The 18,473-nt window shown below is 36.6% G+C and overlaps 1 protein-coding gene across 1 annotated transcript in view; it reads right to left on the bottom strand.

The window, feature by feature from the left end:
- USP10 (ubiquitin specific peptidase 10) overlaps positions 1-17,480 on the bottom strand; it is a gene marked incomplete at its 3' end in the record, with an annotated part of 28,517 nt that extends 11,037 nt beyond the window's left edge. Inside the window, exons 1-4 of the mRNA XM_009575352.1 lie at positions 17,337-17,480; positions 13,895-13,963; positions 10,751-10,796; positions 4,836-5,861 (exon numbers count right to left, since the gene is read on the bottom strand). Of these exons, the coding sequence (XP_009573647.1) occupies positions 4,836-5,861; positions 10,751-10,796; positions 13,895-13,963; positions 17,337-17,480 (1,285 nt within the window). The remainder of the gene's footprint in view (positions 1-4,835; positions 5,862-10,750; positions 10,797-13,894; positions 13,964-17,336) is intronic.
- Positions 17,481-18,473: the final 993 nt, after the last annotated feature.

The following is an 18,473-nucleotide window of genomic DNA, read 5'->3' as shown; positions in this document are numbered from 1 at the left end:
AACACCAGTTCTAACCAAATAAAAACATGCTAAAAACCAGAAAATATTTAGATCAGTCCTGACACCTGAAAGGACAGATAGCAAAAAGATGTAAAAGGGAAGACATTAGCACCTAGCACAGATGCAGATGAAAATCCTTCTGCGAGTGTTGAAATATATTTGTTATTAAATTATTAATGCTCAAGTATTTCAGAATATATTGTTAATGCAGCAAAGTTTGAAACGTGTTGTGCACACATACAATCTTTCTGTTAGCACTGTTGAAAATTAGGATTAAAATAATGAAAAAAGTATTAATTTTTAATGTCTATCAATAACTTTTTACGTTAACTGTATTTTTCCCCATTTTTGTTTCATACTAAATAAAAATATTATTAGGACCTTTAGCATCCTCTTGTGGTCATAAAACTGCTTTGTAAACAACGTCTAGAGCAATTACAGTGAGTTTTGTTTCTTTTAACATAAAGAATTATTTTTGTGTAGAGCAATTACATTCAATACCACATTTTCATCTCACATCCAACATTTACACAATAACTAAATTACAAGAGTATCGGAAGAAAAACACACTTACAACCATGAGAAAACTTTCTTAAAACTTCAAAACGTCTTCTAAAGCACACATTACTAACCAGAAAGAATTCACATTCCCTTTGGTGGATAATGAATTGTGAAACACAGCCTTGATTTGAAAACATATGTAGAACAATATTATCATGTTCAGAAATTTCTGTTGGTAAACAGAACACATTTTGCTAAAGTTCATTCACTAGGTGGTGTTATTACAAATACCTGTCCAAAAAAAAAAAACCCCTGTAATGCCCTAATCCATGCAAGTCCAAAGTTTAATGAAAGAGAAACCACATGGATACGGTCTCCATGCTGAAAAGATACACGTGTTACAAGGTAGCAATTTAACGCTTGCTTGAGACCATAATTTGGAAAAAATTATGTATGTCACCTACATCTTTCTTCAAATCTGGACAATGATAAAAAGTTCCAGGACAACAACACTGCTGGATAACCCTACACAAAATCAGTTTCTGCAAGAATGCAGTTTGATAGTACAACAGGCTAAGTTTCTGAAGTTTTATAAAAACCCCCAAACCTTGTACGCCTCCATTCCACAACTAGTTGCTCTAGTGCTTACCTAGCTTTATCACTAAGAAAAAAAATTCTAATATGTAATACATTCCACAACTAGTTGCTCTAGTGCTTACCCAGCTTTATCACTAAGAAAAAAAAATTCTAATATGTAATATTGAAACACCTTTGTTACAAATTAAACTAAGTAATTCTTGTTTTGTTCACTACAACCTTGGGAGAGCAGTGAATCGCCATCTTCTTTATGAATTTGTTTTACGTATTTGAAGTTACATCCATGATCACTCCAACAATCTCATCTGAGACAAAGTAAATCCAAATTTTCCATGTTTGCCAAAAGAGTATGGTTTTCAAATCTTACTTCTGTTTTCGCTGCTGCACTGTAACATCTTCCTTGAGAAATAATGCCCAAAGACTGCCATTTTCATCGAGTCCTCAACAGCAACAACAGAATCATAGTTATCTTCCATCTTTTCCATGTAAATTGGTATTAACACACACTGGAAATAAAACTTAGTCTTTTTCAGCTTTACTAAGGACACTTATCAACTCCCTAGAACTTCCAGATCCTTTAATTTTCTAATATTATTACCAACCATTTGTTCTTTGTACTGTATGCTTGCATTTGATTTCTGTTCTGGTATATCCTTCCATACTGGCATTTATTGGATTCCCCTCTTTTTAATTTAAAATCATACCAGATTTAGTCAGATCTTAAACATTTGTGTTCTTCAATTTATCTGAAATTCTGCCTGCTGTAAACAAATTTTACGTGCATCGTTAATTCCATCATCCACAATGAAAACACTGCAAGAAAACATGATTCAGAAAATCTTTTTAGATTCTCCTATTGAAATTTTTCCTGACGTTACCAGGAACAGTTAAAAGACTAATCAGAGAACAGGTAGTTTTCCAATCACTTATTTCCCTAGCTTCCTTAGAACATTATATAAGGCATTATTAACGATCACCAGGTTATGCATCAGAGGGTAGTAACTGTGAAACACAGCAAGTGAAGCCTCAGAGAGTGTCACATTTTTTACAAATATGGACCATTTATAACCTTACTGTCCCTTAAAAACGAATTCTTAAAATGTTTGTCCTAGCATCTAAACTAGGCTAAGGTGTGTAATTAGTACGGTTGTCCCTTTCTAAATATGCAAGTGCCGTACCTGTACTTCTCTATCATTCTCATGTTATCTGCCTGGAGTTTTGCCAAATACACATCAATGGTTCATAGTTTGCTTCAGAAGTTCCTTTAACTTGTTCACTAGTGTTGCCAGTAAAGCTTCTCACCGCACACCTTAGCCACTTGCTAAAATTAACCCTTCAGTATTTTTTTCTCAGCAAGATTAACATGAAATTTGTTTTATTTATTTTCTAGTTCCGATTTTCAACTCCTTATCTTGTGTAGCTTTCGTTTACATTTGAGGACTAAGAAACCATAGACCTCTGCAGGTGGAACAAAGTAGCATTAAGCTATCTTCAAGGTGCCTGTGAACCATTAACCCCCCTTGTAGTAACTGGTGAAATTAAGGCACAAACCAGCAATTTGTCCCCAGAAAAGTAACTTACCTTCTTGTCTCCTGAGCACATGTTCTAAATAAAAACTGTACAGAAGGGCCCCAGAGCTCCAACGTTAATTCAGAAGATTTGCTAATTTTGCTCGCTAAACTTGAGATACTTTAGGTCTAGATTTTACCTGCATTTAGCACCCTATGGCACTTGTGATCAAAAATTCATTCCCATTGGCATGAGTTGAAACTGGTGAATTCCCAGCAAACAAATAACAGGATCTCAACTCAGCCACAGAGAAAACAAGGAACTCAATCAGCAGCTAACTATGAAGAACACACAGGATTACTACATACCCTTATACAATTATGTTAACCTAGGCATAAGATTCGACATTAAATATGTACGGAACGGAGCAAATTATCTGTCTGGAAATCATAAACTGAAACTCATGTAACATATTTTTGAGTGTGGGTGTATGAACAAAGCACTAATGTACTTATTTCCCAAGCGGGACAGAGAACATTAAAAAAAGAACAGATAATGAAGAAAGTCTCCTTTTTCCACAGAGCAAAGCACTGATATCATGGCATCCAGATCTTCAAGTAAACATTTCATACTGAAATCAGTAGCATCTGAATTACAGGAATTGCAGCAATATAACTCCTACCTAAATCAGCTGCAATGAGAAGATGAATTCCTTTTCACTGGGAAAGGATCTATACTCAGATTATTCCTCTGCAAAACCAGCTAGCTAATAGTGAAGGTGCAGAAGAAAACTGTGTAAAAATTATGTTGCTATTTTAATACATTAAAGACAAAATAAAAAGCTCTGCTCCCACCTGGTGGCAAAAAATAGTACAGAAACAGTAAAAGTCTAGAAAGTTAACTTAAAGCTGAAGCAACTTGGACAAGACAAAAAACCTTTTTCATCCATGGCAAGCAGTTGTAGCTTTATGGTTGTCACAAAATAGTTTTAAGTTAAAATTCATTACCAAATGATAGCTTAAGATTTTAAGAGTACAACATACTCCACATGTATGGGTTCATACAAACCATAATCACCTGCTTATACATTTGTTTTTAATATGATCAACTGCATTTGTGACACCTAAGTGAAAAATACAGAGAAATATAAATTATTCTGACAGCTTTCCTCTCAACAGACATTTTAAGTAATGAAACCATTATTAAGGAGGGGGTGAGAGGCTGGCCTATACTTCTGGATATTCTGAATAGAAATCTCCAGGTCAGTTCTGGTTAGAGCCGAAAACTTTGACTTGAAGCTGTCACACACGAAACGCCATTGTACTTGTAAATCAGCTTGTAGCATAAATAGCAGGATTTTGCACAAGCCTTTTTACATGCAGACTATTTCACAGATTTAAAATAATTATTTTTGTTCCAACACTCGTAAGTCAGTGACACAAAACGCAACCAACTGGGTATTTGTCTTCATATTTTCTGGCTGAATCTGCAAAAACAATCCCATGCACATTCTAGCATTTCTCATTAGAGCCACAAATATGACAGGTCAAAGCCTTTATATCACACATTGTCTTTCCTGATGTACCCTCTGGACGGATGGTTATTCTTGAACAGACAATAGCTAGCATTGTTTCTGAATAAAATATTGTTTATAATGGTTAAGGATAATTCTTCAAAATTTGAAAGACAGACCTCTCAAAAGGCAAATCAGTAAGTATAAAAACTATTTCCAGAACTAGAATTTCTGAAGCAGGATCTATTTAGACATTACACTTAAGCTACTGTAGGTGTCCAGGAATTTCAGCTACTTTGGCATAAATATATTAATACTCTTCTCGTAATAGAATGCATTACAAGATTATAAATACTGGATAATATAACACACCATTTTCAGAACAAACTTTTCTAATGTATTCTCCCTACTACAGTAACACACAGCTGAATGCAACCAGCCTATTTAAAATCAGAGATCACTTAAACATATTGTTTATGTTAGCAGCAATAGTTTTACCGCATCTGGGATAATGACATGGTAATGTCTCATTGGAATGTTTACGCAGGGGGATACAAAACTAGCTTTTTTAAATTACATCTTTCATAGCAGCGTTTGAACAGCCATCTTATTAAGAACATTAACAGAGAAATCTTCTCTATCAATATTGCATGCTCCTGTTTACAAGCCGAGTTAACCTTCCAGAGTAACATCCACTCGTGTGTATTAACTATACCTGCAATCTTTATGGCTACAGGATCCTCTGAAACTGGAACAGGTCCCTCTTTGACTTCAACCTGTTTTTCAGGGACCAGAGTAGATGTGGCAGGAGGGGTATACTTAGTCTCAACATAGACCACAGATGTGGAAGCAGAGGGCTTGGAATTGTGAAAAAGACTAGCCCACGATTTTGCAGGCTGATTAACAGGGACTGATCCTGCAACCGGGACTGTTGCCTCAGTAGTAGGTGAAGCTTCCTCAGGCTTAGCTTGATCTGAGTCAGTGCTTTCCACAGTGTGCAATTCTACCCCATTGGCAGCTGTGTCCTCACCAGAGGATTCAAGTGTTTGTCCATTAGTAACGCCAAGATTTTCAGTAGTATCAGTACCAGCATAAGACTGTACAACAGCTGTCCTTAAGGGGCTACCTCTGCCAGTCTCTGAGGGGATGCAAAACTGTTCAGAATTAGTAACACAGCATACCTCAGGCTGCCCTGCAGTCCTGGTATTGTCTAGTGCGCTAGAAACAGAATCATCAGAGACAGCTTCATTAATGAAGTCCACAGAATTGTCCGGGCTGTTGCAAGTCCTTGGTGTGGCCAGGGAGGGTATGTCTCCCGTCAGTTCCGTATCCTCCGTGCTTATACTGTTTAGTCCCGATGAATTTGCATGGCCATTTACAAGAGCTTCTGTTGGAGCAATGCCGTCACTGACATCTTCCAAGTAACTGTAGTATCCAGGCGGTCTTTTTTTCTTCTTTTTACGCTCCCTTTGCCCAAGGCCTCCAGACAAGCCATCGTTTTCAGCGTTAGAACCGCTGTCCAAAGCGAGGGTTGGATCAGTGAACTGGCAGTCAATGGAATTGTAGTTTGTTTCACTGAGACTGTCATCAGGGGTTTTCTGAGCAGGTGCACAGCTGAGAATGAATTCTGGAGCCTGAGGATTCAGAGTACTTGAAATACTGTAGTCGGTGTTATTTAGTACAGATGACTGTGTCTCAATAACTTCATTAACACCAAATTCAATTCTCTGATACTCTTCCCCTGGACAAGAGAAAGCAAACCTGAGTTAGTGAATGACATCTAATCAAAAAGCTACAAAAATCAAGAAAAAACCTCCGTATTTTCCTGCAACTCAGAAAACAAACTACATTCCCTCAAACTAAAATAATTCTTATTCTCTACCTCAGTTCTGAAGGCCATTTCAAAACATCATTTTCCTAAAGAAAACAGAGTATGATTCAGGTTTTCTTAAACAGAGTATGTAATTTTCCAAATCACTGCACAGTTCCTGCAAATAACACCTATTAAATTCACCTATTAAGAAAAACTATTAAAGCCCAATGACTTTAGCAATATTCTACATGAAGTTAATTACTGGATAATTGCCTATAAAATATGGTGCAATATTTAACTCCACACTTCTAAAGCCAGTCTTTTCCACTGACAATTACAAAATCCAAGCCTTTATCTGTTTAACTTCTAAAAATAATGTCCACATGTGGAGTTTGTTTTTTGGGGGGTTTGTTTGGTTTGGTTTTCGTGGTGTGTAAAGATTTACCATAATCCTTAATAACTGAAAAATATTTTCTTAATTGTATGGAAACACTGGAATTACAGCTTTTGAAACTCTAGGCTCATCAGTACCTTATTTAATTTTATCACAGTTGAATTTATTACTATATGAGAATATGATATATACGATTATATGATTTTATGACGAGAAATACAACAGATACGCCTCAACGTAAGTCAGTGTTCAACCTGTACATACAAGCAGTACTGAAAAATTTGTGAACAGGATTGGGCTTGAGGTTTGGGTTTTTTGGTTTGGTTTTTGTTGGGTTTTATTTATTTATTTATTTACCCTGGAACCTTGACATGCTTTTTAAAGAAACTCTAAGAAATACTTCTCATGGCAGGCTGCAGTATCACAAAATATTGTCAGTCACAAAGTACTGCAATTTCATGGAACTTAATTAGTTTTATAATGCATGCATCCTAACTAGTAACACTGACTACTTCAGTTACAACTATTTCCATAACTATCAAAGAGATAATATTAATGAAACTGAGTCTCAGGAACGTTAAAGGTAAGCCCACATATTAGTACTTAAAGTTTTGTAGGTCTTTCCATGATATGTATGTTACTGTTTCAAAGACATTAATTTTAACATCTTCTGTTTCCTCAAAGATGGGGGGCTAAAGAACACATTTTAAATTTTTAAGACTGTTACTAGAGAACCAAAAAACACTAGATACTATTTCCAAAGGAATATAAGCGGATACACCACTAAACTTTAAAGATTTTGTGGAACTTACATTATGTATGACACGTCAACAAATGCATATTTTCAAGTATACTACAGACACTCATTAAAAATGAGGTGTGGTGGGTTTTGTTTGTTTGGGTTTTTTTGGTTTTGGTGTTTTGGGTTTTTTTTGTTTTTTTTGTTTTTTTTGTTTTTTTTTCTGAAACACAACAAAAAGCAAGCCTAAGGAAAAAATGTTATTCGCACACCTAAGGAAAGAATCCTATGGGAGGACAGAGTCTAGTGGAGAACGTTTTGATACATAACTGTCAACATAACCGATTTGAAACTGTCCAAATATTTTATAGAAAAGTCCACTGATGAAAATTTTAGCTTTAAAAACAAATGTGAAAGAAACAAGAATCTACAGGGTACATATTTTTTAATATGAAGCACAACAAACATTCAATGTGTGTTGAGGTCTGACTTACACATGCAATACCAACATATTACGAATTAATGAACAAAGATATATAATAGATATTGTTTTTCTGCTTTGATCTATTAACTCTAACTAAATGAGAAGTAAACACATTTCACGTATCAATTTCAATCTTGCTGCCAGTCAGACTAAAGGAAACTAAAAATGGGGAGAAAAAACCTCTCCATACACATCTGATTTCTCTCAATCATGTTAACAAGAGCTTGAATTTCAAATTTTCTTCACCTCTCCCCTACACCCGTGAGAAAGCATTTTGTAACACCATGCCTGTCAATCCACCATTCACCAACTACTTCTGCAATCACTGACTAGCTATCACCAACCAGGAAAGAGGGCTTAAGTTTCTTTTAAAAAAAATCAGCAGCCTCGAGGCAGGGAGGTGGAAAGCTGCTGCCTGATACCCACCTAAGAGGGAAGGGCTGGGAGATGTCGGGCATCACCTAACTGCTTAGCAGCAACCTTAGCTGGCTATCAGTGCTATACGCTGGCTGACCTGTCAGGACATGCAGCTCGAAACCAGCCACAGCTTCATTTGCTTGCAAATGCAGGGCACAGGTTTTAAGGGATATGGGATACAAATCCACAACAAAACTATTCCTCATTAGTTCATCTACTTATGGAGCAACTTGTTAGTTCAAGCATGAACCAAGAGCTAGCTCGTTACCCGTTGTAAGAGTAAAAAGCACAAGCAACAACTGGTAACACCTAATATTCCCCCAACCACGATAAAAATGAATTATTGGGCACATTTCAAATCCCTACCAAGTCAAAGAAATCTGGGACTTCTGTTTCTTTTCCAAAATCTCGGTTAAAAAAATAGTAATTGCTTCAAAACAAAGAACGTGGCTTCCCTTTGTGGACAAGTTAAGACTACCACAGCCAAAAGTGAGAGTTCTCAGTTCCGCACTCCTGTTCTGCTCCTCTACTCCAGCAAGCTTCCAGCACTTGTGTCACTGAAAGCTAACCTAGCAAAAAAGATAATCCAAGCCAGTATTTTTTTCTTCTGTTTTGGTGAACTCATCAGCGTACTGCACACTAGACAATCACAAGAGCCAGCTCAGGGCAAGTGGGCAGCAAAACCAAAACATATCCCTTACAATTATGGCACAATGGTAATGTAGCTGAAGGTGCAACATGAACATCATAGACTAAAATCTTGCCAAAAGCATAACTGATATTGTAGTATTTACATACAAATTAGGAAGTTACTGCTGAGGAATTAAACTTCACACCTTGCAGCAGGATTAGAATAATAAATACCAGTAGCTACTGTATAGTTAGTCTATGGGATGACTGGCAGAAGCTCATTTGCCATAAGATTGTGTCAAGTTCCTTTGAAAAAATGAGAGGTAATTTTTTCTATTTGTTTTGACTTTCCACTCTGCTTCTGGGCATCTTTGTTTCAGTCTAGTTCACAGCGCTATTTCTGAATGGACTGCAACAGACATATCTGTCATGAACAACATGACACACATATTGAAACAAGTATCAACAGATGCTCCAAGGACAAAGTCTACGTACAATAACAAAAGCTGTGAATACATAGCACTAATTAGTCTGAACAGAGTTCTGCATATTAGAGCGTCAGCCGTGATTTGATTATTCCTAGTAAGTATTAACAGATCTTCTAATTCCGTAATAAAGTTAAATACTGAAGATAAGTATAGGAAAAAAATTAGACTACAGGGTGGTGACAATATGATCAGTGTGTGTCATCTCATTATAATTATAAATATTCTGCATAAGCATAGCATTCCATTTTAGTTTCCACAGCTTCTTATGCAGCCATCACAGTGATAATATGCATGCACAGTACAGTGCAAGCTTGTTAAAGACATTTTTCAGGCAAAACCTAATTGCTGTCATTACCTAATCTCAAGGCTGGGAGGGGTTCTCTCAGGGTCTAGGAATGATCTGAAAAACATTTGTACAAACCAACTTTCTGTATGGCTTGTGAACATTAAAATCTCAGTCTTAAGTAATAGAACTTAAATCCATAGTTAGACAAAGCAATATATGACTGGATGCCCCTGTCATCAACAACAAACAATTCGTACCATATGGTCTTTTTAATGAACATTTCAAACTCCTACTTAAAACCACTCAGGGGCCTAACACTAGTCTTGTACTAAATAAAGCTCCTGAATTTTCAGAAATATTGCACATCTGCTTTCAAATGGGACCTGTTGTCCTTCTTTATGACTAGCTATCTTATTTACCTTTAAATGCAAGGCCAAAGTTGCTAAGCATAATGATCAGGTGTTCTTAAACATTAATATGTGCATTTTGGTCCTCTCAAGTACTTTTGAGAAATGTCCAGACAGACACTTGTATTATTTTGAAGGAGATCTGGATGTCATTTGTATCACTCTCATATACATCTGGGTAAGTCTCAGCTTCCTTGCTCTCCCCTGGTTCAGGGAAAAAAAACCAAACACTAATTTACCTGCCGCTTCAAATACTGAGAAAGTTCGGTTTAAACTATATAGAGTGATGCTCACATGGCAACTCCTACTTAACTGTCAACTTTATATAACTATGAAGTAAGGCCAAGTTGTAAGGTGTATGGGTTGAGACAGAGTAGACGTGTGACTGTTACAGTTTTAAAATGGGAACTCTGTAATGCATTTTTACATCAACAGTCATACTTTCACAAAAAAAAAAAAGGAGCGGGGAGGAGGGTTCCAAAAAAATAGCTGAGCCAGACAGAAACAAGAGTCAAGGGGAACACGGAACAGAGCACTGCTTGCAGAGCTGTCTTCAGGTTGCAACTGCCAGAAAATACTCATATTGTGGCTCTTACACAAGGACCAGCTGAATGCCACACTAGTTACTTATTTCTTCAGTACAAGTCCTCTAGCAAGCTTCAGCCCCCCCATTTTTACAGCTACATCCTACAATATTTCAGCAAGACATTAAGATTGTGTGGTAGCATAATCGAGGAGTAAGCATGTCCACTCTAATTAGCTGAAGTTCAATGCAGTATTTTCAAATACTCTCAAGGATCTCATTCAATAAAGGTGTTTAAAAAACCAACCTGCCAAATATATGCACATGTAACTGCTGAACGAGTTCTAAGATTAAATTTAAAGAGAGGTTGTAGTAAATCTAAGGAAAGCGTCACAACATTTAAGTTTAAAAACAAAAGGATGTTGATTTCTTACCATCGTGAAACTTACCCGTGGACTTAATACCACATGAAACTGTTTCATTGTATGGGGGGAGCTGTACAAAAAAGAAATGAAACTTATTTAAGGACAAAGCTACTATATTAACATTTGATAATCAGTTTCATTTGAAACATCTAAATCCTTTAAAAATAAATTATTAAGGTTTGATTTTCTGAGAGTATGTCTTGAACTCATGCTTCTATATTTATCAAATCCCACACTGTAGCTTCAAGTGTCCTTGCAGATTACCACAATTACTGAAAGATAAAGATTATCTTGGTTACACACCATAGGCTCATCAACTTCTCAAGCAATTCACCTCACAGCATCAGGATCTTCCTTCATCAACAGTAACTCACTATGATTTTAAAATGAGGAACATAACCTCTTTTTAGACAAAAACTGAATATAGACCAAATTACCTGTGAAAGGATGAAACAAAGTTTTGCACAGACAATAGCCATACCTAAACCTTTTGACTCTCAACCTGGTTCAGCTATAGTGTTGCCCTTAAAATGTTTCAGCTAAGGTGTATTCTTAACCACCTATAACAAAATCAACAATATTTTATCATCAGCCTAAGCATAATGTAACCACAGCATATAGTTTTTATCTGGATTGTAAATATGTCTGATATAAAACACTGGCACCATTTTATGGACTCAATGGTTGACAGAACCCCTGCTATTGTGCAACCACAGGTGGGCAATTTCTAATCCCCCCTCGCCAGCCGCCAAACTCCCCCAGCAGCTGAAAGCCTTCCCCTGTGCCTGCATGAACTGGTAGGCATCGCTACTTTGCAGTCCAGCAGCTCCCTGGAGAACAGCTGAACTGTTTCTGCAGTGGGAGATAAAACTTTAAGAGTATAGTGCAGTTTTATAATGCTATTCTAACTTTTAATCACAATGGTGTAACAAATATCAAAGACTTCTCCACCGAAGTTCTCTAAAGCTACAGATACTTACATATTGCCTTCTTAAAGCACTGTAGACAACAGTGCGTCAGAAGAAGCAAGAAAAATATTCCTAAAATTCCATTATAAAAAAGTGCATAAAAAGAACGCATACTGTAAAATCCATTTATAAACCATAATACATCTTAATACATCAACTTTCCAGGTCAAAAGTGAGAATCAATGGGTCAGAAAGAGGCTCCAAGCTGTTAAGAACCTATTATCCATATTAACATTGAACACAGATTCAATATAATTTTATAGTTAGAGCTAAAAAAGTTACTCTAAAAGTCTACAGTCAACAGTTTATGATAAAACTTGTAATTCTTGTTTTTCTCCAATTCAAAGGGCTTAAGAAAATACAAAGTAAAAAAGAAAATTAAAAAAATAAAGTAGTCCACCTATTGGTCCCCTACATATCTGATTAATCAACAGCACTTTTGCAAAGTAAAGATTTCTGAGTTGACCTGTTTCATACAACTGGGTCATCTGAATCACCTCAGTCAAGAAGTATCTGACAGAACATGTATTAAAAATGCTATGTAAAAAGAGACATTCTAGACAACTTTTAGCTTTAACTAGTCCCTTGCCTCAGTTCACCCTTCAGTCTATAGGTAAGGGACTTCAGAAGGACACCAGCACCAACGGATGCTGGGACTCCCAGAACTGGCACTGCCCCCAACAGAATGTATGTCAAACACCACTGCAGTATTATCATCTCAGTCTTGTCCTTCTTGAACTTCACCCTATTTTTTCAGACCACTTTTCTCTGAAATATCTGCACAGTGTAAAACTAATAAGCATAATTTTTATTTCATCATCCAGATAATTAAAACATTGAACTGAACCAGATCAAGGACAAACTTAAGGAACATCACTCAACACAGTTTTTTATTTTGACAGCTAACCAGTAAGTGATACACTTGAAACAGTTATAAAATGAAGTAAGACTGGTTCAAACGTTGTAGGTTCATGTTTCCTCAACACACTTTACGAGAACAGCTTTAGAGAAGTCAAGATGTGACATTTTCATCTTCCACAATGTAAGTGTTAGAATAGCTGATGTAGGACACATCAGGTGACACTACATAGGCTGCAAACGTCACACTGCTGCTACGGTATTTAATGGTGGGAAAACAGCAATATAATCAGAAGAAACATGTATTACCTGAAGATCTATTCTGCATTACTTCCCACCTACCAGAGAAGATACAAAGCTATCCCTAAAGGCAAGTAGAAGCTATCTTTTTCTCTCTAAACTTCCCCTACCCCCCACCCTACCCCATTCCTTTCACACACTTTTATTGTTTAGTGTTATACTATAGTAATTATACTTGGAAAATTAATTTACAGGAAACTTAAGTTGCATTAACAATGGCCATTAGATTTGTAAAATGTGACAAAAGGATTTCCCCATCTACAGTTGGAGTGCTCATTTCCTTTATGTAGAGGGGGGAGGACGGAAGCATGATTGAAATGTTTGAATAGAAACGTATGGAGGAAAAACATGGAAATTGACCTAGAGGAAAATTATTTTTCAAGTCTGGAGACTAGGACAATGGCATAATACTCTTCCCTACAAAGAAAAATGGTTTATTCACTCTCTACCAAGAACTACAGAGAATAAGAGTCTACAATACTATCTGTAGTATGTTATGATCTCAAACACACACAGACAACTGTTTCCACCCTGTGGTTCTCACTGCCACTGTAATTAGTTCATTATTGATCCATCTCTCAGACCTCATGCACAGCCTTCCTCGTAAGCATACCTTTGACGGTTAGCAGTGCTCCACCTGTCAAAAAATAAGCATCCTTGTGCTTCAAAAGGCTCACAAGATTTAGAATCCCACCTTACTTACAACCAAGAACACTGCTGAAAAAGTTTTCTCTATATCCACCTCTAAAAAAGTAAAAAAATCAAAGCTAAGGTAACAGGGCTGTAACTCACTTTTAACATCCTATCACTACAATGTCAGCTATTCCAGCTCTGAAAGATGACAAGCATTAAGGTGGAATAATTAATTTCTTATTTCTAAAAATTGATTTAACAACCACATACGTGGAAAGAAGACTCCTGTTCAATATCTTCAGTTTGTAAATTAGCAAGCTAAGAGACTGATAAAAAAATATTCCAAATATACACAAAGAGATGTAGCTTTTAAATGTTATTTCTAAAAGAAGTTTAAAGTAGATCTTACCTCAACAGAGCATCGTGGAGTCACAAAGAACTGATTAAATTCATCAGGGCTGAACTCCCCAAAAATATACTAAAAATAAAAGAGAGGGATCTTTGTTAAAGAAGGATTTATATTCAATACAGTTAATAAATTCATGGTAAAATTTATTAAGATACTAGCATTGAAAAAGACCTGTGTGTTGGGAGCCAGAAACTCACCTGTTTGCATCCCAACTCTCACTTCAATTCCTTCCCAAGTCTTTAGCAAAGTACTTTAGGCTCTAAAACCGTATGCAATGCATTTTCCTTCAAATTCCCACTAGAGGTAATCACAGCACAAACTGCAGCTCATCCTGTGACCAGTTTTAAACCAACATGTAGGGTGAGAAGTTGCATCAGTTCATATAAGCCTTAGACGCAAGCTGATGTACCTTCTAAGACAACACAGGTACCTACCTTTCACAACAGAAAAAACAAGAATTATTTTTCCAGAGTTCTGCTAAACTAACGTTACGCAAAACTAATGGTACCACTACCTGAGTGCACAAGCACAGAACTGAAAATGCCTAGAAAAACACACTGCAGAAAAATACACACGATCTAAATATCATCAATTTTGGTACCGCTGCTCTTAAAAATTTTGTTACCCCTGTGCCTGAAACTCTGCATAACAAACCTAAGATAAAATGTCTTTTCCCAGCATTATCTTCTCACACTCTTTTAGATATTTTGCATCTATATTTCTATGGAAAAAACCAAGTACCTAACAAGACCACAAAAACCCCATACTAACATGAGAGCTTATATTTAGTTTACAGAAAATGAAACATTCCCAATAAAAAGACCTGACATGTTGGCATTTCATAGCACCTGGAAGTTACTATAAAACTTCCACCACCAGTTGTAATTAGCTGAATAGCATCTGAACATTCAGGACAGCAGAGAGATACTGAGACAGAAAGAAGCTGAACAAGGAGTTGAATAAACTGACACAATAGACAAGAGGACTGGAAAATACCACTAATAACACATTCTTGGCATGTGGAAGGATATTCACATTAACAGTCACTAGTCACAAATATTATGGCTATGGACAAAAGCAGGTCGGTTTGGTCCAGCACCTTACAGCTTACCAGTCTCATTCATCTTCAGTGTACTGTGATCGTCATTTAAGACAATTCTTTGCTATCCTCCACCCTTCCATGAGAAAACCACAGCATACACCAGTTTTTTCATCAGTATCAAGTCTTGCTCATGGCAAATCCTTAGCTTCGCTGTATCAAGGTACAACTAACTAAATTGGGAATTGAGCCATAAAAAACAGTAGTTCTCAAACTCTGAAAAATCATCTCTAGTGAAGTGCAGGCTGCTGCCACAAACAGTACATACAGTAATTCAATCACAGCATATTTTTTAGACTTTAGCTGGTTCATTCCATTAAAATTCATATACTTGCTGTTTGCATGACTCTCAGCCATCTACATTCATAAATTTCAAAGCTTAAGTTTAAGCTAAATTCCACAGCAATTACAAAATGTAGTTTTCTTAAACAAAAAGTGATTTATACATACATCACTTCTATGTGTAGAAGGAGTTCAACCGTTTTAATGCCCTTCAGTGTTTTTAAACACATATGGATATAATCTGGTTTAGTCGACAAACAATTCTAACAGTCAAAACAAACTGGAACATGTGTCATACAAACATTCGAAGCACAGTGAAACAGTTAATGCTTTACATAACATTCACATAACCAACTGCTAACTACCAACCGAGACAGTAGAACACCTAAACCGAACAGGATCCCTAAATTGTACTTGAGTGAACTACATTCACAGTTCTTCACAGTTCTTGGCACAGGATTCAAACTTGGCTTATGCTCTTAATATAACTAAGTAATTTTTATTCAGTAACACACCAGCTGAAATTTATTGTATTCCAAAAACACACCTACAAAAAACACTTGCTGAATCATTTATGGTTTTAGGACATATTTTTGATGCAGTCATGCGACAAAACAAAACAACAATCTCAACTATAGACTATTAAAAGTTATATAAATCCAACCCTAATTCCTCCATGTAGTAATACAGTCTTTTCATTTACCAACGTTTTTAGCCAAGGTATCACAGGCCTGGTACTTCTTTCTGAGGAAAAGAAAGTGCTACTTTTTAATTAGGGAACACAAGACAAAAGTTAAACAAAGCGATCATTAATACCACCTTAATGGAACTGTTTTACTATATAAAGATGTATTCACATAGGGAAATGTGTCTATGCAACTGTTTCTTCATAATTTAAAACAGGACATTAAAAATTTACCAACCACTAACCCAAAAACTAATCCTAGTCCGACCATAGCGCAAAACCCCCCATCCCATTTGGGCCTGAAGAAACCAGAATTTTATTTGATTTTATGAGGCTTTATTTAACAATGCTTTATACCTGCAAACACGAAGTAAACCATTTAAAAGATCCCTGCATAATAAACTAAGAAAAATACTGTTTCAAAATAAACTTATTAAGCCATATGACTGATGACATTAAACCTACTCAATTTAACCAACCTTCTTGTCCTCTGCCTCTCAAGTTAGCCTTGTCTCTCAAGAAACAGATTTCTGCAAGCTGCACACACAGCACCCTCTGCTAGCACGACAGAATTTTCTACCCTTTTTAAGGCAACACTACGTGCTGACATGAAAAAGAACTGAGCTATCACATCACTTGGCGAGTATAATAATCTCTACAAAAAAGGATGCAGAGGTGGGGAAAGCCATTGCATTTTAAGCAACCTGAAACACAGTGCTAGCTCCCTGCCTGCTGTCCGTCCATCCTACATGCCAATGAAGCAGCATGCCTGGCGCTATACAAATGATCTCTGTGTAAGATCATACTTGTTTTAGCTGTGAAACAGCTTCAGAAAGACATCACTTTAGTACTTACTCTGAACCATTAATTCAAACTTAAAAGGTTTTTCTGCAACTGAAATACCTAAGTAGAAAGCATTTTTAAGTAAGAGAGCACTAGGATTTTATAAAAGCAATACACCCTTGCAAGAAATAACCTCATAAGCAGCATGAGCTTCTGGGGACCTAGGTTGTACACTCTAAATTATTCCACATAATTTCAAAAGCCTCAATTAGCTTTTTTTCAAACTGACAAATACTTGGAACAGTAAAACAGAAGTTTAATTAAATTATTTACACAACTCCTACACAAGCTACTCACAATCAGCATTAGTTTACCCCACACTCTGCAAACGACATTTAAAACACACAGCAGAGATACACTAGCATGTGTTAAAACTTTGCCAAAGCCATTTCAGACTATTTCAATTCCAATTTTAATATTTTCAGGTGTGCATTTGTGTAAGACATACCATAAGGACTACATAAAATTGATTCCTTTAAATGCCGAACTCGAAACTGTATCAATCTCTAAACTTGTTGTGTACTTCACAGCACTTCGAAGTCCCAATCATAGATAACAGACTGGGACTTCACCACACAAGCTCCAAGGGAAAAGTGGGTTTCAGATACAGACTGCTTACGGTCAGTCCTAACGCAGGCAAGAGACGGTGATTTGCTCGGAGGTAAGCTGCTTGTCATGCCGCCCATTACCGACGTGTCAGTGCATCAAGAGCCTTTTACTTTACAGTAACTGCAACTGCATAGTTACCTGAGCAAAGGACGAGCACAATTGCCATGACAATGCATATGAACAGGCAGCTGAATTGGCCCAGTTAGCGAAATCCATGCCTATTACCATCGACAATACATAAACTAAAGTATGTTTGGCAACATAAAACCCAAAACATTAAAAAATATTACCAGTGAAAAGTTGAAGCTTAATTACTTAGAGCTCTACACAAATTTCATTTTAAGGCAAAAAATCAACCTTTCTCCAAGCAAAAACACTGTTTAGCATTCAATTACATATTTCAAAAATTAATTTTTATTTATATCCTCAGACAAAAAAGATCTGCTTGAAAAGCATGCTAAATAGTAGCCAACGGTCTAAGTGGTAACTCACAAGGTAGAGCCAAGAACGATGTTTAGAAAAGAGAGTCCAGTCTTACACAGACACTGGATTTGGAAGGAAAACTCTAAGTAATACTGGGGGGAAGTTTTGAAAATTTCAGATTGTAACATTACCCCTAGACTTACTTTTAAAGATACATAATCCCTAAGAGGCTTAATTCAGAGTCAAATCTGATCTCCCTCTCCTTCTCAAACCATCTCTGCAACCTACATAGAAGCTTTCTGTTCTGGCTCCCAGGAAGGAATCCTCTCTCACTTTTTTTTGGGAGCACATATTTCACACTGCATTTCTCCTGCTACTCCCCAGATTATTTAATTCTGCAGAGCAATCATTAACCTTGCATTAAGTGTATTCAAGGATCCCTTAAAATCCCTCAGGCTGGTGAGCTTGATTTCTGCTATAGATTGAGAGCAATGTCAAAACAATATCATACAAATTTCAATGATCTTCCACTTGCAGCTGTATAAGAAAAACAGATGGAAAATAATAGTCTCCTCTGGAGGGAGGCAGGGGCATGGGGGTGTGGAGAGGACAAGGCTTTGTGGAATTCTTGGGGGGCG

Source organism: Fulmarus glacialis, unplaced genomic scaffold (assembly GCF_000690835.1).
Source record: "Fulmarus glacialis isolate BGI_N327 unplaced genomic scaffold, ASM69083v1 scaffold28203, whole genome shotgun sequence".
NCBI lineage: Eukaryota > Metazoa > Chordata > Aves > Procellariiformes > Procellariidae > Fulmarus > Fulmarus glacialis.
This window is presented reverse-complemented; position numbering and strand designations above follow the sequence as displayed.